This window comes from Anoplolepis gracilipes, chromosome 6, assembly GCF_047496725.1.
Source record: "Anoplolepis gracilipes chromosome 6, ASM4749672v1, whole genome shotgun sequence".
NCBI lineage: Eukaryota > Metazoa > Arthropoda > Insecta > Hymenoptera > Formicidae > Anoplolepis > Anoplolepis gracilipes.
This window is the reverse complement of record NC_132975.1, coordinates 4,544,349-4,567,723: the sequence shown is the minus strand read 5'-3', so window position 1 is coordinate 4,567,723 and position 23,375 is coordinate 4,544,349. Positions and strand designations below refer to the sequence as shown.

The window sequence follows — 23,375 nt, the reverse complement described above, 5'->3', positions numbered from 1 at the left end:
CCTTACCTACCTATTTTTGTTAACGCAGGGAAAATGCATCATGCATACCCGCCGACCCCACATTAGCCCGTGGAAGGGAATGCCGTGGATTATGTGGGACTTTAACCCACTAAAACCGCTGCGGGTGTCCGGCCTGGTCGATTAACGGGAGGAGCGTGGGCATTGCCAGTGGCATAATTTTCCACGCTCCCCCCCTCGACATTTATGTCTCCCTCGCGGTGCCGGCCAGATGAGGGCCGACACTGCTTAGTCGAAGAGCTGGCTGTGCTCTCCGACTTCCGGCCGTGTGATGTTAATTATTTCGGGCTACGGGAGGGGCACCACCTCTCCACGTAGCCGGCCTCCCTCCCAGATGGGGGGGGTGCGAGGTCCAAAGATCAGGGTCCGTACCCCGATCTCCGGTCCCCTCAGTCCCGGGTCTAGGTCCCGGGACTCTCCCTATCTCCTTACCAAAGGGAGACAGGTCATACGGCCCCTCTATCCATGAGGGGCCGTCCATCCTTTGCCTGAACGGATAACAGCAGATAGTAAGAGGGGAGGGAGGAACGCACTCGCACCCCGGTGGATTTTTCACCGGGCTACGTTCCTCTCCCTTGCCGTCATTCGTTTCCTTTCCGAGGGGGTGGGGGTGGCGACATAGCCCCTCCGCCGGCAACCCGGTGGACAGCGGGCTGCCCCGCAGGGAGACGACGACGTCGGCGAGGCTGTCGCACAACGTGCCGCTCCCTCTCTCTCTCTCTCTCTCTCTCTCTCTCTTGGCAGCCTCCTTCCGCGACATAACCGTCTCGCAGAAGAAGGCCACCGCCTTCCATTTGACCTCCTCCTCCAGCATTGCGGCGACTACCAGCCTGGGGGAAGAGGTAAAAACCGATGACTGCGGTGAGGGCACGGCGCTCATTTGCCCACGCCGGACAACTGTCCAACGTGAAACAGCCGTGTCCGGTGAGTACCTGCGTCATCCTGAAAGAGACACCCTGGCTCCCCGTCAACTATTCCGATAGACGGGGAGCTATGGCCTCGACGGTCCTTCAACCCACATGGGTCTCTTCGACGGTGAGGTGGCGTCTCCACCTCACCAGAAGGAGCCGTCGGGCCTGGCACCTTAATTGTTGCTTGATCCTGGCCGTAATGGGGATGTTGTTTCCTACCTCCTGCAGCTGGCGCACCCGCCGATATACTTCGGCGTGGGAACGTGCCACCAGCTTCCATGGGGGCCGGCCAAGATTGTGGCCGCCCTGTGCGAGACGATGCGGTATGCCCGCGCCTCCCGTAGGGCCATGGGACGCTGAATTCTTCTAAGCGTTTCGCGCAATATGCGATCTCCCATGACCCTCTTGGCCTAGACCGGGGCCCCATATAAGGTTATGGCCTGGACCGTCCCGCACCAGAGGCGTCTGACAACGCCTCCAGATCCTTTAAGGTTAGGCAGGAGATTGCCCAACGCCGCGGAGGCCTTGGCCACTTTGAGGGTCAGGAGAGCAAAGTGCTCCCTGAACCTCCAGGTGCCGTCTATCTGGAGGCCGAGATATTTAAAACTTGGCCCCACAGACACTAGGGTGTCCCCGGTGCTCCACGAATATGTTGTCGCTGCCCTGGTTGAGGATCCGAAGGTCCTCGGCAGCGGCCCAAGTCTCTACCAGCCTTCCACTGGGATTCGTTCGCGGGGAACCCCACATAGGAGAGTGGGCGTTGAAGTCCCCTGCGACGACGGCCGGGCGCGGTGCCAGGCCACGAAGGCAGGCGGCCAGCTCGTCTAGACGGCGTATTCCCGAACGGACAGGCTGGAGGGAGGTACACTCCCACCATCGTGATAGGCCCCCAGTCCGCCGCTACAAATCCCTCTCCCCGGGCGCGCAAAACGGGGAGAGGGGCACCTGCAGCGGGTCCGGCTACAATAGCCACCGATCCCAAGGTATCACCCACCCAGCGGTCGTCATCAGGTGGGACCCGTACGGGATCGGCGACTACTCCCAAGCCACAACCACTCTACCATGAATTGTGCGAATAAGTCGTTGTGGTTGTGGTTCGCCTGCAGAATTGGGAAGGAGAGAGCGCTACTCATTGTGAGTGAGATCTCCCTCCCTAAATTCGGTGGTTAAGTTGCCGCCACTCGCTTCCGCCTCCATGACAGGGGTGAGGGTGTTAGGTGTGACCTGCACCACTTCCACCACCTCCATCTCATTCTCGTTGGAGGCGTCTCCGGTAACTTCTCGGAGACGCTTCCTCTTTCCAACAGCAATAGTGTCGGGCTGTGACATCTGGGGAGGAAGTTCCTGCTCCCCCGACCTCTTCTTTTGAGCCTTGCTCGGCTCCCCCTTGTGTGGCGCCGGGGTCACCTCGGGAGAGGTGGAGGGCAGGGCCACCTCCTCTCCACCCGAAGGGGGAAAGAGGGGAGTTGTTTTCACTTTCTTCTTTTTAGGGGGAAGAGGGCATGCTGGTCCCCCGGCTTTGTGGCCCGCCCGGAGACCCCTCTCCTTGCAGACCGGGCAGTTGGGCTGTTTGGTGCAGTCCGACACAGCATGCCCGGTCTCGCCGCAGCGGTAGCACTGCTGGCTCCTATCCGCCGCAATGCATACAGCCTGCACGTGGCCACGCGCGTGACAACGGTAACATTGTAGAGAGCGGACGGGCAGTAGCTTGACCGTCCCTCTACTCCACCCAATCTGGATCATCCCAGCTTTGGCAAGTTTGTTTGCCGCCAGGACGGGGCATGTAACTATGACGGCCCTAAGGCCATCAGTTGCCTGTGTGAAGCGGCCAACTCCCCTTCTTTCCTCGAGGGCCTCTTGCAGGGCAAAGGCCAGTTTAGCGGCCCTCTCCCCGCTTTCGACCCCGGGGATCTCCAGGACGAGGGCACCACTGATAGCTTTCCTCGTCCTGATAGCGTCTATGCCTAGCCCCGCCAGGGGAACCTTGCTGCGCGCAAGGCGCATAGTGTCGCAATAATCCCCCTTGGCATAGGTGACCACCACCGCAGCCGACTGTGGCTGCTTCCTAGCAACTGGTTTATTGGCTGCAGTGGTCTTCCTCGGGATCTTCTTTTTCGCTCCAGGCGTTGGGGTTCGGGGGGCAGTGTCCCTCACCTTCGAGGAAGGAGGGGATGCAGAGGGGGGAGCGGTCGTGCTTCCACCTTTTCGTCCCTACTTCCTCTCGACCACAGTGGCTCAGGTCTCCACCTGCGGCTTAGCGGTTACCGGGGATGGGGCATCGGCACCGGTCTGCCTCCTCAGCTCGCTGGGCCCAGGGGCTGCAGCGGAAGGGATGGGTGTGTGAGCGGTGTTGGCGGCGGAGGGTTGGATCCACCTCCCTCCTTTATTACTCTTTTTCTTCCTACCCGAGGTTGGGGCTTGTCTCCCACTCGCCTCAGGTACTTTCTTGCCCTTTGAAGCTTTGGGGTCTGAGGAAGAGATGACCTCTCCCTTACTCTCCTTCGCGCCGGCAACCTCTTTCTTCCTCGGCTTAGGAGCCTCATCCGAGGACTCCTTAGGGCCTTTGCGAGAGGAGATCAAGTTCCTCAAGAGGGTCTTGATCTTCTCCACGTCCTTCTTCAGGCCCTCAATCTGGCGACGAGCATGCTCGTCAGTACTTCCGGGGGGATGCTCGAGCACTGGGCGCTCGAGATCAGAGGATACGAGGGGTACGGGAGAGAGCTCCGTCTCCATCGGTTCTTTTTGGCCCGTGGGATGGGAGACCTCATCTCTTTGGAAAAGGACTCTTCCACTCCTCAGGCCATGAACGTCCAGGTGGACCTTCTCCACATTGATAACCCTGGGTGGGGCAGGGGCAGGGGCCACAGCGGCAACAGAGCAGGACCTCTCCGCCCTAAAGGCCTCGATTTCTTTCCAGCTCTGTTCCAGCTCTCTCCTGAGGAAGGAGACCTCTTTCCGGGGGTCATCTCCAGCAGAGTCTCTCTCCCTCGCGAGGCGCTCGTTGAGAGCGCATGAAGCGGCTCTTTTTCCGCTGCCGTGTTTCTGAGGAGGCCCTGGAGCGGACCCTGCAGGTTCCCCGAGAGCCGGGCAACCTTCAGGATGGGGTTGGCTCCAATAAAGAGGCGACCAAAAATGTCATCCTCCGGAGCCTGGCTGAACTCTTCCCTGAATATGTCCACCAACCTGGCGACTTTCCCTCTCTTGTCTTCAAACGGGACGGACGTATCCAGCCTGGTTTTGTTGGCTTTGACCCTTCCTCAGGCGAGCCTGTCCGCTTCCTGTTTGAGGTAGTATTGCTCCGCTGTCGGCGGCCTACCTCGTCCCCTTTCCTCAGGAGCCTCCAGGTCAAACTGCTCCTCGTCAGTGAGCAGCGTCGTCTCCTCACCCTCCGAAGCGAAGGATGTTCGCGATCGGGATCGGCGCAACGCGCTCGAACCGGTCGGTAACGCGACCCTGAAGGACCTTCTGGAACCAGAGTTCCTCCGGCTACCTTTGCTACTGCCAGTTGGCAGTGCATAGGGGGTTGGAGTAGGGCTCTCCACACAGGTCCTTATTGGACCCCCCCTTCCGGCTCCGTCTTTTAACCTCGTTTTTAACGATGCCGGACCCGGTTTGCCTCGGGTCTCCCCTTCTTTCTTCGCTGCCGGGTTGTTGGTCCCGGCAGGGTTCTGGCCGTCGAGCCTGGAGAGCACTACCAGAGCTTCTTCTAAAGTCCTCTTTGTCACCGTTCCTGAGGCGACCTTTGCTTCCCCCTGACGATTAATCGTCACCAGTGACCTTGGGAGGGTCCTTTTGACAAGGACCTCCCCGTCGAGATCAACAGCTCCCCCCATCTCCTCAGAGAGACAAGTTTTCTCGTCCTCTACCGCCACCGACAATTTAGAAACGTAATCAAAATCCATTTCAGAATTAATCCCACGCCCCGCTGCGACTCCGCCACTCAGGGTGTACTCTCACCCGCCGCAGAGTGTCCCGAAACATGACCGGCAACACTCCACGACGGGGCCCCAAGTTCCCCCGAGGGGGTGGCATACGACACGAGCCGGGGGATGGGCATCCCCGGCACTGGTCCCCAGCCTCCTACTAACCCATAGAGGTTTTTACGCCTCCATGGGCTTTCAGGGGTCCTGCGCCTCCGACCTCGCAGGTACCGTAGCGGGTGGTGCCAACCGGAGGGCCCCATGGACGGTTGGGACTGGGTCGCCGCTCCCCCGCTCAGTCTTGCCCTCCATGGCAGCCAGCGTACCGTGTTATCGCTCCCTCCAAGGCCAAAGTTCTCGGAAGGGGCACCGACGGTGCATCGCTTTGGAAGGGAAAACGGTCGCGATGCACCGCCGGCGGAACCCAACAACCGCTGCCAGGCCCAGACCTTGGAATAAGTCCAAGCGGCCCTGGCAGCTAAACCGACCCGGAGTCGCTGGGCTGTGACCGTCCACGACCCGCGTCGGCCCCTCCGCCGTCCCAGCCCCGACCTCGGAATAAGTCCGAGCGGCCCGGAACGGCCCAGCCCGGTAGGTCCGGAAGTTCCGGAACTATACTGGCCCGTCCGGCCCAATGGGCCCGGGAGTTCTAGGACATCATCGACCCGCACGGCTCCCCCTCGCGGCCGCGCACTCAAGGGTAAACCACCCCTGAGTCGCTTGTCCACGAGGGAAAAGCCTCTCCCACTGTGGGACACCGGCCGAAGCCGGCACCCACGTCCCCCCGGAGGGACGCTAAGCGGCGGGAGCAACTACACACGCAGCACCCTCATGGGGCCGGGAGCACCCAGCCATATCGCAGGCGGGGAGTAATCCTCCCCCAACGGTGCCGCGCCACCGGGCAATTAAAGTCGGGGTTGCTAACCCCTACCAGCGATTGGGATGACACTTTAAACCACCCCGAAGAGTGGGCGTCATCCCTAAGGGAGTCGCTGGGTCTCCCCTTATACCTTTATAAAGGGTACTGTGCGCTCTTAGTTCCCCTTCCACCCCGGAGGTTCACCCAACTTGGCCAAAGCCGTGTGCGTGTTCCATGGAGTTTTAGGGTTAAGCTTCCTCACCACGGCAAGATGACGCACAACGAGGAGGCGCCCTTACCTACCTTAACCCTTTGCGGCACAGTGGGTCACCCAGAGATCCACCTACATATATCTTTTTAAACCACACATTTTTCTAATTATTGGTATTTTATAAAATTTGGTATATAGGGGTTTTTGAGGTTGCTGATCACGAATCTGTTGTCAAATTTTCAAAATTCAAGATGTCGAATCCAATATGGCCAACCAAAATTTGAAAATCAGTGTTAATCTTGATAAAAATTTATATATAAAGGTTTTTGGGATTGCTGATTAAAATAGACATGTGGACGTTTCTGATGTTACTGATTGAAAATGTATCGTCAGACCCACAATCCGAATTAGTAAAAAAAAGTTGTTTTTTAAGCACAGAACACAACTGTTTTCTGAAATTTCATAGCAAATAATATATGTAGCAAAATGCTAAAGCAACGAATCCTAATTATTCTAAAGATTTCATTCGCAGGATTGAATCAGTCATCTTGAATTTTGGAAATCTAACGATACATTCCCAATCAGCGACATCAAAAACCCCATCTGTCAGTTTTCGTACTGATCAGTATCGCTTTAAAAATTTTGTTTGCCATATTGGATCTGCTATCTTGAATTTTGAAAATCTGACAACAGATTCGTGATCAGCAACTTCAAAAATTCCTATATAACAAATTTTATAAAATATCGATAATTATAAAAATTCGTGGCTCAAAAGGTTAAAGTTAAAAGATGTTACCAATATCCCCGTGTATGATGGTCATAAAATATCAATGTTTCAGTTCGCCCGTGCCTGCAAACGCGTACGCGATCTGATATCTTCAATTCAAGAACCACAGCTGATTCAATTCATCATTAACAAATTAGAGAGGAACGCACATCAAGTAGTTGAAGGAAATATATATACTCGATCTTTTGGATAGACCAAAAGCTATTTTTGCACTGAATAAATCAATTGCACAGCATAGAGGCGAACTTGCTAATATCTACAAATTGTCAAATGAAACAATTTTAAAATACGCCGGAAGAATCAAAGATCTAAAACTCACTATGTTAGATGGACACAGACGCCAGGGTAAGCATTTAAGCTATACTTTTACGAACGAAATAGACAAAGAGGTCTTGGAGGCTTTTTACTAGCGGATTGCCATCTAACATAATAACGCGCATGAAACACAGGCGAATATTAAATTTAGATGAAGCCATCGAGTGGGCTGTAAAAATTTCAAAGAATTTAAAAGCGGAAAAATTACGTGAACGACAATCTTTTTAAAAGACTGCCCCTTTATTACGCTCGGACATACGAAATGTAGAGTCATCACACCCCGAACCACCGAAATCAATTCTAAAAAATTCAAGTGTTCCACAACCATGGATTAAACTTTTGATTCCGAGCCAACCAAGTCGAAATTCACCCAATGTATGTAGGATATGGTAAATATGCTGAATAGGGGACCCAGCCCCGATGACCTTGACCTTGACATATGTTGTTAAGGCCACTGTCCTGAGTAACATTCAAAAGGTTTTAGCCGTCGCTCGTTGTTTATTAAAAAATTATTGACAAAAAAATTTGAAAAATGTGATGTAATTTTTTTTTGTTTTTCTTGAAAGTGAAGTAACATTTTACAATGTATAATAACTTTACAGTAAACGCATTTGTTAACTATCATTGCACGATATCACAGTTTCAATATTTCATATATTTCAGATGTATATGGGGATATATGTGTCCGCATGTATACGCATTCGAAGCACAGGGCAATATGTGTTGTCCTTTGCTTTCTGTTTTGATTTCTTCTGCCATTACACACACACACACACACACACACGGGCCGTCGCCCCCCTCCCGCATCCACCCCGTCCACCACGCTTCGCGTGAGAAATTGCAAACTCATGTGAACTTTGCTTTGTCTTGCAACGTACATGCGAAGCAAAATGGACGGGGTGTGTGTGTGTGTGTGTGTGTGTGTGTGTGTGTGTGTGTGTGCGTGCGTGCGTGTGTGATTATGAAAATATTGAAAATATATATCAAGATAAAGCAACAAATGTAATAATTATGGCATTTCGAAATAAAACATTTTTTGTTTATAACTTTCTAACAAACAACGAGCGACGGCTAAAACCTTTTGAACATTACTCAGGACAGTGACCTTGACAATATATGTCAAGATCATTAATTTCTGACAGGACTGACCTTATATGAATATTTCCCACTTTTTTGTTAATAACTTTTTAATGACCAACGAGCCACGGCTAAAACCTTTTGAATATTACTCAGGACAGTGACCTTGACAACATATGTCAAGATCAAAGTCATCGGGGCTGGGTCCCCTATTCAACATATTTACCGTAGATATTGTAAATTGCCAGGACATGAAAGTTTATATATCTGCTTGTAAAAAACTAGCCTTTCGAAACGTCATGCAAAACTTGGGAAACTCCGAAAGCCGCCCGAAGCGCGGCCGGGGATACGGTTCAGGCTACAGCGCACCCAATCTCTGCGGAGACATAGTCAATAATAATCGAGGGTTGAAGAAAATAACTGTAATAATAAATAATCAGGGTTTCAAATCTATTCCAGATGCAATGGTAGTAGTGGCAAATTCGGGATCCACTACTTCTTTGCCTAAGGTAATATTCACTTGTGAGAATCTAAAAGGATATTGTATTTTTATGATCGACTACTGTTAATTATGGCTCTGCCATAAATATAGTTAAGTAACATATTTTAAATGATATTCCTATAGATTTAAATGATAAGATAATATTAGAGGCATTAGTAGTAATCCTGTCAAAACGTCAGGGTCTGTAACTTTTATAATAGCAGGACGAGTAACAAAATTCTATGTAGCAGAGGATGATGTATCCTTCCCTAGTGATGGAATTTTTGGCTCGAAATTTTTAAAAGAGAACAATGCTATTTTAGATTATAACGCCGAGTATTTAGAAATAAGAGAGATGATAATTCCATTTTATAAAGTAAGAAATTAAAGATACCGGCCCAAACAGTGGTACCGGTCTTGTTTAATGTTACAAATCCTGAGAGCACGGACGAATATATTCCATATCAGGAACCTGTCAAAGGATTATATTTAAGTGAAGCCATCGTGGCTAATTCACAGGGCAAAGGGCATTTAAAAGTACACAATGCCACCGAGAGTGACCACGAAATAATACTGAAGCCCATGCATCTCATTGATTATGATTCTACTGATTTAATTAATTATATTAACAGATAACGGATAACGGACTTATACCGGACTTCCCTCGGGATTGCCGGGGTGTTTTTCAGGTACACCAACCCCTTCTATCCTTCTCTACATCTCCTTCCAAAAAACCCTTTCCGTTTCCTCTAGTATATGACCGCAGAGAGCGTCTTATCTACAGACATAGGGACCTACTGTTTAATGCCGGTTCCGAACAGCCTAGATAGAGGGAGTTCTTTTTGCGGCAAGATACTCTCGGTGGTTTTGCCATTACTTTCCGAGAGGTGGCGATCAAATAACATCGAATAAAAATTCGATGGTTCTGTTCGGATTTGAACCCGAGATCTTAGGCATAGTGAGCAGACGCTCAACTCACTGCGCCAAAACCGCACACTAATTAATTATACTAATTTCCCTGATTTCACCGATTTTACCACTGAATTTCCTAATTCCACTGATTTCACTGATTTTACTAGTTCCATTGCTATTTGTTACTATAATGACTCAGATAGCGCTAAGGTCGAAGATCGTTATAGTACATTAAAGAATTTAATAGAGCTTAGTCATTTAAATGAGAAAGAAAAAGATAATGTAGAAACAATATTAAAAGAAAACAAAGACTGTTTCTTTTTGCCAAGAGATAAGTTAAAATCATATAACCTTACTAGCTACTCTATTTCAATTATTGATAATATCCCTATCTATATCAAGCAATATAGATATCCGCCTGTCCATAGAGAAGAAATTACTAAACAAGTAAATAAACTTTTAGAAAATGACATCATTAGACCTTTCACTCTTCCATATAATGCACCTCTTTGGATTGTGCCGAAGAAATTGATTGGCGAAGAAGAAAAGAGATGGAGCATGATAATTTAGGAAATTAAATAAAAAAACTATTGGGGATGTTTATCCATTGCCCAATTGTCGAGATATTAGACCAATTGGGGAGTGCTAAATACTTTTCTATCTTCGACCTAGCGCAGGGCTTCCATCAAATCCCTATGAATTCTAACGATAGAGCAAAAACGGCCTTCTCTATTCCGTATGGGCACTATGAGTATCAAAGAATGCTCTTTGGCCTTAAAAATGCGCTGGCTACATTTCAGAGACTATGGATAATGTTTTGACTAGGTAGGGAAATGAACTGTTTGTATATTTAGATGATATAGTCATTTATGCCAGGTCGCTCGAAGAACATAAAATAAAAATAGGGAAGTTAATGCAATGGTTAAGAGAAGCTAATTTACAACTTTAACTTGAGAAATGCCAGTTCCTGAGACATGAAGTTATATATCTGGGTCATGTCATTAGTTCAACAGTTAAACCAGATCCGAGTAAAATAATTGCAGTTAAAAAATTTTCCTATTCCACAGAACCAAAAGAATATTAAACAATTCTTAGGTTAAGTCGGGTACTACCGTAGATTTATTAAAGACTTTTCAAAATTTACTAAATCATTGACTGACTTATTGAAAAAAGATGCATCCTTTTTATGGACTCATTTGCAGGAAAACTCTTTCACGCAGTTAACACATGAACTTTGTAAAGAACCTATCCTTTAATATCCCGACTTTAATAAACCTTCTATTTTGACAACGGATGCTTGTGGGTATGCCATTGATGGAGTTTTGAGTCAAGAACCAATTGGAAGAGATTTACCAATAACATACACTTCCAGAATTCTAAACAGTGCGGAAAAAAATTACTCAATAATAGAGAAGGAGTGCCTCGCAATCGTTTACTGTGTATCATATTTCAGGCATTACTTATACGGACGCCATTTCATTATTCTAACAGACCATAAACCTCTGATTTGGCTGCACTTCATTAAGAATCCCAGCTCACGGTTATGGAGATGGAGGCTAAAGTTATCCGAGCAATTGTCGCCATTGTTATATATATATAAAATATAGCATTCGTAGTACGCGCGCAGGACTGAGAGCGCGCGAGTGTTCGAAGGAGATAGAGAGTGGAACAAGGCAGTTGTTGCAACGGACTAACGAATTTCTTTATGGGTCTATGTAATCTGTCTCAAATATATAAGTTTTGTTAATCCTAAATCATCCTGTGTTTCTTTAGCACAAAACACCACATTTGGCGACGAGTATTTTTTCAACGTTTAAGTCCACGAGAGCAGAAAATGTCTGTAAAAAGAAAGTAAGGTTATCAGTCACGATGCCGGTCGAAAAAATAACGGAATTTAATCCAAATATCGATGATTTTGATTCCTGGGCAGGAGTTCTTACTAATTACTTAATTGCAAATGGTATTGATGAAGCCACCGGAGACAATACAACAAAAAAGAAAGCAATAACAATCTTGTTATCATCTATAAGCGTGTCTACCTACAGTTTTCTTCAGAGTCTTGTCTCACCTGCCAGGCTAAAAGAAAAAACATTTCAGCAACTTATAAGTGTGCTCACTAACCATTATAAGCCAGCACCGAAGGCAATAGCAGAAAGATATAAATTTTATAAACGTATCCAACAACCAGGAGAGTCAATAAATGTTTATCTTTCTGAGCTACGTAAAATTGGATTAACATGTAAGTTTACAGGTTTAAATACATCACTAAGAAATCAACTTGTTATAGGTATACGTTTAGAGACAGCACAAAAATGTTTATTCCTTGAAGATGACAGCCTAACCTTAGACAATGCTGTCAAGATTGCTACAAGTCAGGAAGCTGCTGATAGCAGTACTTAATTTATAAGGCAAAATAGTAACCTCACTACAGTTACTAATCAAATTAATAAAGTTAAACCATCGTCATTTAAGGAAGCACGTCAGCCTAAAAATTATAACAGCAAAATAAAACAAAGTATATCACCATGTTCTGGTTGCGGAGAAAAGCATATGAGAAAAGATTGCCCACATAAAGATGTTATTTGTCATTGCTGCAATAAAGCTGGACATTTTGCACGTCGATGTTTATCAGAACCTAAAAGTGAAGGAGGAGAAGGACGACATAAAACAAATCAAATTAAATGCATTAAGCAAGTTCCACATGATAGTCCTATCATGATTAACATTCATCTGAATGGAGTTCTAACGGATTTGGAATTAGACACTGCTTCAGATACCAGTTTTATTACGTCTAAGATATGGGAAAAATTAGGACGTCCCAAACTTTATCCAAGTAACAAATACTTTAAAACATATACTGGAGAAAAATTCAAGTCAAAAGGCATGTTTCTTTGTACTATCGAGTATAATGAACAAAAAATTAAACATCAAATTCAAGTTTCTGAAGGATCTTGTCTCTTTGGTCGTGATCTATTGAGGAAAATTCAAATAGATTGGCAATTAAAAAACAATGTTCTCAAGTTAATCATATTAGCAATGAATTGTCGTTGAATACATTATTAAAAGAATACAGTGATGTTTTTGATCAACCTGTTGGAATTATAAAAGGTTTTAAAGCTAAAATAATGCTTAAGGAAAATGCTGTTCCTCGTTTTTGCAAGTCACGTCCCATTCCATTCGCGTTGCGTGATAAAGTTGATGAAAAGCTTGATAAAATGGAAAAATCTGGTGCTATCAGTCAAGTTGAGACATCAGAATGGGCTTCACCAATAGTGGTAGTATCAAAACCTAATGGATCTGTTCGCATCACTGGAGATTTTAAACGTACAATAAACAACCAATTACATATTAAACAGTATCCATTAGCAAGAGTCGAAGAATTATTTGAGAAAGTCTCAGGCAGTCAAGTTTTTACTAAATTGGATGGCCCGGATGCATTTCACCAGGTGGAAATGGAAGAGTCATGGAAGAAGTATTTAGTCATAAATATTCATCAAGACCTTTATACATATAATGTATTACCACAAGGCATCGCATCATCCCCAGCAATTTTTCAGGAGTTGATGGATCGTATGCTGAAAGGAATTTTAATGTTAGGCTCATTTGTGGATGATACAATATTTACTGGGAAAAATGATCAAAACCATTTACAGAATCTTAAGAATATACTTCAGCGTATGAGAGAATAGAATTTCCGTTTATCTAGGAAGAAATGCATTTTTATGCAACCATCAATTAAATTTCTAAGACAAACTTTGTATGCAGAAGGTATCTGTACAGATCCTAGTAAAGTTGAGTCAATCATGTCCATGAGAGAACCAAGAGATGTAAGTGAAGTAAAGTCCTTCTTAGACTTGGTAAATTTTTACAGTAAATTTATTAACAACTTATCACATTTTTGTGAACCACTCAACCAATTAACACGTAATAGAGTTAAATGGAACTGGAATGATCAATGTAAGAGAAATTTTAACAAGATTAAGAAAGCTGTGTCAAACGCTCCAGTATTAGCTCACTACCAACAATCGATTCCATTTGGCATAGCATGTGATGCATCTTCTGTCGACGTTGGAGTAGTCTTATTTCATCGTTATAAGGATGAAAACGAACGACCTATCGCCTTTGCTTCTAAAACATTGTCGTCTGCAGAACGAAATTATTCCCAGGTAGAAAAAGAAGCTTTAAGCATTGTGTTTGGAATAAAGCACTTTATTTAATATCTATATGGGCATTGTTTCATACTGGTTACGGATCATAATCCATTACTTGCAATATTTGGTCCAAATCATGAGTTACCATCGTTGGCTGCATCTAGATTACACCGTTGGGCCATGTTTTTGTCTAATTTTCTATATAATATTGAGTATTGCAATACTCACCATCAAGGTAATGCAGATGCATTATCACGTTTACCTTTTAAAGATGACAAATTGGTAGACATTGAAACGGAAGAGGAGGTCAAGTCCATTACAGAAGAGCGTCCAATAACTTCAAATTTGGTAATACAAAAAACCAGTCGAAATCCCACGTTATCAAGTGTTATTCAATTTATTAGGAATGGTTGGCCTAATAAAGAGTCTCAATTAACGGATAAACTAAAACCTTATTTCTGTCACAGAAACGAGTTAACAATAGAACAAGGAATTGTTATGTGGGGCATACGAATCGTCGTATCAGAATCTCTACGGAAACGAGTTTTAAAATAACTGCACAAGACACATCTTGGAGTCGTTAAGATGAAGTCGCTAGCAAGAAGCCATGTGTGGTGGCCAGGGATAGATAATGACATCAACTTACTTACTAAATCATGTGTCTCATGTGCTACCAGTCGTGATAATCCTAGGACGGCACCTTTACATCCTTGGATATCCAGAAAGGGCATGGCAACGTCTATACATTGATCTTGCAAGTCCATTGCTTAATAATATGTGGTTAATAATGGTTGATGCCTACAGTAAATAGCCGGAAGTATACAAACTAGGAAAGGACTCTACATCAACACATGTAATTCAGTGCATTCGAGAAAGCATTGCACGTTACGGGATTCCTGATACAATAGTGTCGGATAATGGTCTTCAATTTGTATCAAAAGAATTTGAAGAATTTTGCAAAAGAAACGGCATTCGTCATACGAAATCCAGTGCTTATCATTCTCGAAGTAATGAAGAAACCGAGCGATTTGTTCAAATGTTCAAAAATGGCATAAAATCCAGTAAAAGCGCACAAAAAGATAATTTAGAATTGTGTAACTTTTTGTTCAATTATAGAATTACAGCTCATGCAACTACAGGCGCTTCTCCATCTGAATTAATGATGAAAAAACAATTAAAATGTCACCTGGTCTGCTCCATCCTGATGTAAATTGCACGGTTAAAAAGAATCAAGAAAAACAACAGCAGTTCAATAAAAATATTTTTGTTCGTGAATTTAATCCTAGAGATAAAGTCTGGATCCAAACATTTGGAAAGAATGATCCTAAATGGAGTCTTGGAACCATTTTGAGATCTGTCGGTCCAGTATCATACATCATCAAAGTAGATGATCGCATTATGAAGCGACATGTGGATCACATAATTTCAGCATCTGTCCAGCAGTCATCAGAAGCTAAATCTGACGAAATTATTATTAATCCAGAGGAATTGTCAAATTCATCAGAATCAGAAATTGTTGAAGAACAAAATTTAGAACCAGACCCCAATTCCAGTGAACCAGCGGAGATGTCACAACGTCCTAAACGTAATATTCGCCTTCCAGATCGTTTAACATATATGAGTTTCAAATAAGAGGAAAAGAAATGTTGAATATATATAAAATATAGCATTTGTAGTACGCGCGCAGGACTGAGAGCACGCGTGTGTTCGAAGAAGAGAGAGAGGTGAGAGTCGAGAGTGGAACAAGGCAGTTGTTGCAACGGACTAACGAATTACCTAATGGGTCTATGCAATCTGTCTCAAATATATAAATTTTGTTAATCCTAAATCATACTGTGTTTCTTTAGCACAAAACACAACAGCCATCATAACCACTTCAATGTTGCTGTACAGCGCAAAAGCTATTATCGCATACGACTGTGGAGGAATATACCTTAATATAACCACAGTCTCGCTACTTACAAGGAAAGGATTGGAAGCGTTCCCCTCCGATTTTAATGAGCTTTGAATATGTTGTAGTCTAGGTTAAAATAGAAGACGTATTTTTTTATGTGCTTTTACGGCCGTTAAGAGAGTGAAACACCCTCTTGAAAAAAATCGGTTTTTATATTTCTGAGCGAATACCGTCAAAACAATAAGAGATATAAAAAAAAGTTTCGAATAAAAGTTATATGGTTTTTAATGTACTTTAAAATTGTGCAATCAGACTTTTCTAAAATGTCATATTTTTCGAAATCCGTCCCCTCCCTTTTAATTTTTGAAAATTTTTAAATTTGTCTAATAGCAAAACTTATAGCTTATTTAATGACAAATTCAACCATATATGATAAAGTTGTATTCCGAAGTCACATTTTTTAGAAATAAGCAAAAAATATCTATGTAGTACAGGATGATTCACGTAACGGTCGCCACGATTTTTGAGACATTTCCGCCAGTTTAAAAAAAAGTTTATACAGTGAAAAACTTAATCTGCTTTACGCAAGCTATAACATGCAATAAAACAATTTATAAAATTTTTTTTTTATAAACAAATTAATGTCATTTTGAATTTTTTAAATGGAACCATCATATTTTTTTACATAAATTGATTCCTCACAATATTCTGCATAAAAAATTATATGGATAGGATGATCAACAAGTGAATAGCTTACGAAATACTTTATATTTTAATGTTATAAAGGTGGTTTTCGCCACGATTTTTAGAGCATTTACAATAATCCGACAAAAAATGCCATTAATCAGAAATTTACCAATTTGTAATCGTCAACAAATTTAACATGCGACGCGTGGTCAATCGCAACGTGGTCAAATGCAACGCGTGGTCAATCGTAACGTAGTCAAATGTGACGTGGTCAAAAGCAACATGGTCAAATACAACGTGATCAAAAGTATCTGTGGTCAATAACAACGTGGTCAAATGACTCCCACTTGCGTCAAGTCGTAACTATATTTATTAATATAAAAGTTTTGCAATTTGCACGTACAAAATAAGTTCCTGGAAGGAAATACATGAAAGAATATATGTAAACTTTTAGAAATGAATTTGATGTCTAGTAAAAATAATTTCGGTCTAATACACTTTCGTGCATTATATCATACGAAATCGAGGATAAATGGATAAAAAAAAGCAGCAGATTAGTGCACCAGCAGATTGACTGGTGTCGCGATAGTCAGAGCTATAATCTCTTTCTGTGACAAAGAAAGACAATAGTACTATCCTTGTCTGTTTCATGCGTACAGAGTAATATACATATATGCACACCGGTGATGCCGAACTGGCTCACGGCCCGTATGACGCACACACAAGCGCGAGCCGTTTACATGTGAGTTCGGCACGTGTGCGGCGTCACATATACACGACTCGGGCTTGTGTGTGCGTCATACAAAAAATGAGCTACGCATCTGATTCGGCATCACTAATGCACGCTCTAATATCATTTAGTGTAGTTTCGTGTAGTGAAGTTATATGTATAGTGTTAGTTATTTGTCTCTAAAAAATGGGTCAACAGCACAATTGGAAACATTTGTCTCTCTGTCAACGTAGAGTTTCTTTCAAGAAAGGCTGGATGAAAAGGTTAGTATTTTCATTTATATAAAAGGAATTGTTTTAAAGTTATGTCATATGAGTAGTGATATAGGAGGGTTTCTAACTCATGAGCTCGAGGGGGGTGCGGAGGCAAGGAGGAATCGCGGGCGCGAGGGATGACGTCACGCAGGTTCGCGACGCGGTTGGTAGGCGAGGGGTTTGCGGAGAGGGGGAGAGGTCCGCGACACAGCTGCAGGTCCGCGGCGCGGTTGGTAGGCGAGGGGTTTGCGGAGAAGGGGGAAGAGATCCGCGACGCAGCCGGTGGACGAGGGGACAGCGGAGAGGAGAGAAAGGTCCGCGACACAGCCGGTAGGCAAGGGGTTTATGGAGAGGGGAGAGAGGTCCGCGGCGCGGCCGGTAGACGAGGGGTTTGCGGAGAGGGAAGAAAGGTCCGCGGCGTAACCAATGGGTCCGCGAGTAGGGAGAGGGATAGAGAGAGACGGCGCGATAGGCGTTCGCAACGCGGTAGACGGAGACGGCGCGATAGACGTTCGCAACGAGATAGAGAGAGACGGCGCGATAGACGTTCGCAACGAGATAGAGAGAGACGGCACGATAGGCGTTCGCAACGCGGTAGACGGAAACGGCGCGATAGACGTGTGGTATAGAATAGGATAAGGAGAGCGCTATATGCATTGTGCATAGCGTAGCACAAGGAGAGCGCACGTGGTGGGAAAAGGAGAAGATTACAATAGAAAGATAGTGTGAGAGAGAAAGAAGGAGGATAAGGGGAAAGGATAACGGAAGCGCGTTAAGACGGAGGCTAAAGGCGTACGCGAGAAAATAAATTTTTTTTATATTAAATTTATTATATTAAATTATAATCTTAAAATTCAGTATTCAATTTGGAAATTTATTATCTTATATTTCTTGTCTTTCAAAAGAAATTTATTTTACATGGTTTTCTAAAAAAAAATACAAGCTAGCCAAACTTACGGGCCTAAAGAGCTAGTAAAATATAAGAGAACTCGAAAAACATGTGAAGGACTGGAGACATGTAATCACTCTTGTTCGAGACGATGACAGTGAAACAAAGGCTTTTCCACGAATATCGATACCAAAATTTATTCACGATCGGGAAGTAGGCATGCAAAATGTAAATGTGCAACATTTCACCCGCCAAGCTGAAACTGTTGACTGTGACTATGTATTGCGATTATATAGAATGGCCGGTCGATTTACAAAGAAAAATTTTCCGTGAAATTTGTAATAATTATAAATCACCTCTCCAGTATCCTAACGATGAACTTTATTCCAATGAACGCAGAATTACTCGATTTGTGAATTCAGAAGATTGTTGGATAAATCAGTATACCGCATATCATACGGGTGAAATATACAAAGCGAATAAGGGAATACGGATGTGGAACCAGTAGACGTTATTAGTGTACAGAATTCAATTATGGTTGGGTAGCTGAATGTATCCGCGTTTGTACATATCTGCCGTGTGTGTATATATGTATCCCAACAGGTATAAACAATAAGTGTTTAGAATTTATACTTTAGATGGCTTTTTACCATAATATTGAGACTGATAAATTTAAGAAATTGTTTGTAGATAATCAACATGAACGTTTGTTATACGTTTTGGATATTTGTGTACTTGTGGAAAGACTCTTGACTGTACATGTTTGGATAAATATACATATCTAAACAAATATATGTTGTCACTACCATCACCGCAGTCGTCGCCACCTGATATCGAAGAATATAGTCGACATGAAGTCTGTAATTTCGACTTTGACAATGTGAATGATATTTGAAGTTAATATTGTATCTTTTAAAAATAATGAAATGTATATACTAATAAGATTTGTTTTTTTCTGCAGATTATCCGCATATGAATTCTCAGCATTGTCTCACATAGAAGGCACAAATTATATTCTGTTTCATATTATATTATATTTTATATTTCGTATTTTTATATTTTATATTATATTATTAAATATTTTATATTTTTATTTGTTTGACTAACTGCCTTTGGTTTCTTCTTAATTTAAATTTTCATTTTTTACTACATAACTTTATTAATATTATTATTAACAATTTTATTCGATTGACTAACTACTTTGGCTTTTTTCTCAATTAAAAATTTTTTATTTTTATTATTTAACTTTATCAGCGTACCAACCAGTGATGTTTAGACAATAGTTACAAACTTATCCCCACTAACAAACGATAAGACAATTACTTTGGTTGAGAGTTTGCTACTTTGCGTTTTGAATCCATATTCTCTTTCCAACAATGTGTCGACGTTACAATATTTATGTAAGTGACTGAATTGCGTTCTTATTATTGTAACTTTCCGTTCTATACTTATATCTGTCTTTTATATGATTGTATTTAGATTTATTATACTGACTGTATTTCGATTAATTTTGCGCTGAAGATGGCCTAAAAAGAAAGCTGAAACGTACGTCTCATCTTATGTCAAACCAATTTAAATTTATTTTAATTTTGTTGTTTGAATAAATACAGATTAAAAAATTGCGCCTCATCAACTGCAACTGACTCGTATTGCCTCCTTTTGTCCCAAATTTATAATTTTATATTTTTAATTTTAGAACACACACACACACATTATATGTATACATACACACACATTTTTGAATAAAAATTATGTTAAACATGTATATTGCTTGCGCCTTCTTCAATTAATCCTATCCTTATTGCACCACATATTATATAATTAATAATAATAATAATGAGAATGATAATGATAATGATAATGATAATGCTAATGATAATGATAATAATAATAATAATAATAATTTTACTAACTCTTTAGGCCCGTAAGTTTAGCTAGCTTGTATTTTTTTTTAAAAAACCAAGCATGTAAAATAAATTTCTTTTGAAAGATAAGCAATATAAGATAATAAATTTCCAAGTTAAACACTGAATTTTGAGATTATAATTTAATATAATAAATTTAATATAAAAAAAATTTATTTTCTCGTGTACGCCTTTAGCTTCCGTCTTAACGCGCTTCCGCTATCCTTTCCCCTCATCCTCCTTCTTTCTTTCTCACACTATCTTTCTATTGTAATCTCCTTTTCCCACCACGTGCGCTCTCCTTGTCCTATGCTAAACGCATATTAACGCTCACCTTTTCCCATCACATCATGCTCTCCTTGTCCTACCCTATGCACAATGCATATAGTGCTCTCCTTATCCTATTCTATACCACACGTTTATCGCGCCGTCTCCGTCTAACGCGTTGCGAACGCCTATCGCGCCGTTTCTCTCTATGGCGTTGCGAACGTCTATCGCGCCGTCTCTCTCTATCCCTCTCCCTACTCGCGGACCCATCGGTTACGCCGCGGACCTTTCTTCCCTCTCCGCAAACCCCTCGTCTACCGGCCGCGCCGCGGACCTCTCTCCCCTCTCCACAAACCCCTTGCCTACCGGCTGTGTCGCGGACCTCTCTCTCCTCTCCGCTATCTCCTCGTCCACCGGCTGCGTCGCGGACCTCTTCCCCCTTCTCCGCAAACCCCTCGCCTACCAACCGCGCCACGGACCTGCAGCTGTGTCGCGGACCTCTCCTCCTCTCCGCAAACCTCTCGCCTACCAACCGCGTCGCGGACCTGCGTAATGTCATCCCCCCGCGCCCGCGGTTTCCCCCTGCCCCCGCTCCCCTCTCGAACTCCTGGGTTAAAACCCCCTCTAACACCTACTCTTATCGTTTATTTGATATTGAACGTGAATCTTTTATTGAAGAACGAAATGTAACTTTTATCGAAAATCGAAAGGGTAGTTATAACTTTAAAGGGAAAGGGAAAGATGAATATTATGATTGGAATATTGAATATCTTATTGATACATCTAATGATAATAATTTAAATAATGGTAATAAATCACAAGACGAGGTAGATCAGGAAGAACAGGGAGTTAACAGCGAGAGCAAATCGGAAATAGAAAATGAAAAAATACAAGGTAGAATAATAATCAAGACCAAAATGTAGATAATAGGGCACAAAATAATGAAACTCGTAAAGTAGCAAGGCCTAAAAGTCTTACATCAGTAGAAAGTATGAAACGAAAAGAAAAAGAATTAAAAGAAAGGGAAGATCGTTTAAAAGAAGAAGGTATTAGATGGTCTGCTAGACTAAATAAAGAAAGTGCTCAAATAGTAGAAAGCATTCCATTACCTAATAATATTAATGAAGCCCGCGATAGTAGAGAATGGGAGAAATGGAAAGAGGCAATGTAAGATGAATTTGAGTCTTTAGATAAACATAAGATATGGCATTTATGTGAACGTCCTAAAAATGCTAAGGTTATTAAAAGCAAATGGATTTTTTCAAAGAAAGGAAATAACAATGATAATATAAAGTATAAAACTAGACTTGTAGCAGCAGGATATCAACAGTTAAAGAATCAAGACTACGACGAATCATATTCACCCGTGATAAACATTGATGCCTGGAGAACATTAACAGCGATAGCAGCAAAGTGTAATTTAAATGTGCGATTTTTCGACGTAAAAACGGCAGATTTATACGGTGAACTAAAAGAAACAGTTTTATTTAGAATTACCTCCAGGATTCGAGGATAAATTTGGTAAAGGGAAAGTGTGTAATCTTAAGAAGAGTTTATACAGGTTACCTCAATCAGGTAGAGTCTGTTTCTATAAACTAAAAGAAGTATTAATAAAAAATAATTTAAAGCAGTTAGCATCTGAAAGCTGTTTTTACTAATTGCAATAAAGCCTGTTTTTTTGTGTTTTTTTCAGTTCCTACGTTGACGATTTTACTATTTTAGATAACAACAGTCAAATCTGTGAAAAAATTCTCAATTTGTTGCGTAAAGAATTTGAAATCAGAGAAACCACGCAATCCAGGACATTCTTAGAAATGAAAGTAGAAAGTAACAATACAGGTATATATTTAAGTCAAACAGAGTACATAGAAAAGCTATTGTATAAGTATGGGATGTCAGGATGTAAACCTATCAATACTCCAATTGAAAGGGGAGAAGAAAAGGGATTGGATAATGAAGATAACGTAAGTTTTGATTTGGACAAACATCAAGAGATAATAGGAGAACTACTATACTTAGCCAATAGAACTCGACCCGATCTAGCATTTGTAACATCATATTTATCACAATACAACCATTGTCCACTAAAAGTACATTATAAAATGTGTAAAAGAATTTTGCGTTACTTAAATAACACTAAAAATAAGAGATTATATTATGACCGTGATCTTGGACTGTTAAAAGCATATTCTGATGCTAGTTGGGGAAACGCTGAGAATGGGAAATCATTTTCAGGGGGAGTAATCTTTATCGGAAATTCTATAGTGTCATGGAAATGTAAAAAACAACGAATAGTAGATAACTCTATATGCGAAGTTGAACTTTAGGCTGTCTCTGAGATAGTTAAAGACATTATGGGGCTACAGAATATGCTCACCGAACTTAAATGCGAAGAATATTTAGATAAACCTACAGAGATTTATTGCGATAACCAAGCGACTATACAATGGATAAAAAACGCGAAATCCTCAAATAAAACGCGACATGTCAATCTAAAATTTCATTTTGTACGCGATGAAGTTGAAAATGGTAACATTGTAGTGACATATGTCAATACTAAAGATATGATTGCAGATTGTCTTACGAAAAGTACACCCAAAGAAAAACTTGTGTGGTGCTGCGAACAGATGCGTTTAGTTTAATATTCAGTCATTATTGTCCAGTTTCATTATTAAGAATATGTTACTCATTATTATAATGTCGGTTTGTAAGGGGAGAGTGTAAGAATATTCTGTTTTTTTTTAACAAACCGCCCAAGTATTATATGATATATTTCTGTTAAATCGATACGTGATTGATAGATGTCGTATGATTCTGTGTGACGCATGCGCGCGCTACACATGCGAGAGGAGATCGAGGAGGAGACGCACTTCTTCTATTTTTGACATCATGTAAGGAGAACGACTCATAACGCTAATAAACTTCTGTTTAGTATATACATACATATATCTATCCTTCACTCGACAACATCCAACATTTTTTAATGAATAATCGTGTTTAATTACAAATTGATATGAACAAATTTAATTAAAGTTTTTTGAATTGATGATTAAATTTAGAAAAATTAATTACGTTAGGTTACTTATATTAATCGTCAATTAAAACACT

General features: G+C 42.2%; 2 protein-coding genes across 2 annotated transcripts; both read left to right on the top strand.

Annotated features, from left to right (window-relative positions):
* Positions 1-8,397: 8,397 nt before the first annotated feature.
* LOC140667225 (uncharacterized) lies at positions 8,398-14,226 on the top strand. The gene is made up of 9 exons (XM_072894967.1): positions 8,398-8,607; positions 11,265-11,730; positions 11,779-11,883; positions 12,124-12,324; positions 12,558-13,166; positions 13,257-13,348; positions 13,469-13,657; positions 13,856-13,990; positions 14,110-14,226. The coding sequence occupies exons 1-9, from the start codon at positions 8,398-8,400 to the stop codon at positions 14,224-14,226; spliced, it is 2,124 nt and encodes a 707-aa protein (XP_072751068.1).
* A 7,032-nt stretch (positions 14,227-21,258) lies between these two features.
* Positions 21,259-22,909, top strand: LOC140667224 (uncharacterized). The gene is made up of 3 exons (XM_072894966.1): positions 21,259-21,434; positions 21,961-22,231; positions 22,595-22,909. The coding sequence occupies exons 1-3, from the start codon at positions 21,259-21,261 to the stop codon at positions 22,907-22,909; spliced, it is 762 nt and encodes a 253-aa protein (XP_072751067.1).
* The last annotated feature ends 466 nt before the right edge of the window (positions 22,910-23,375 follow it).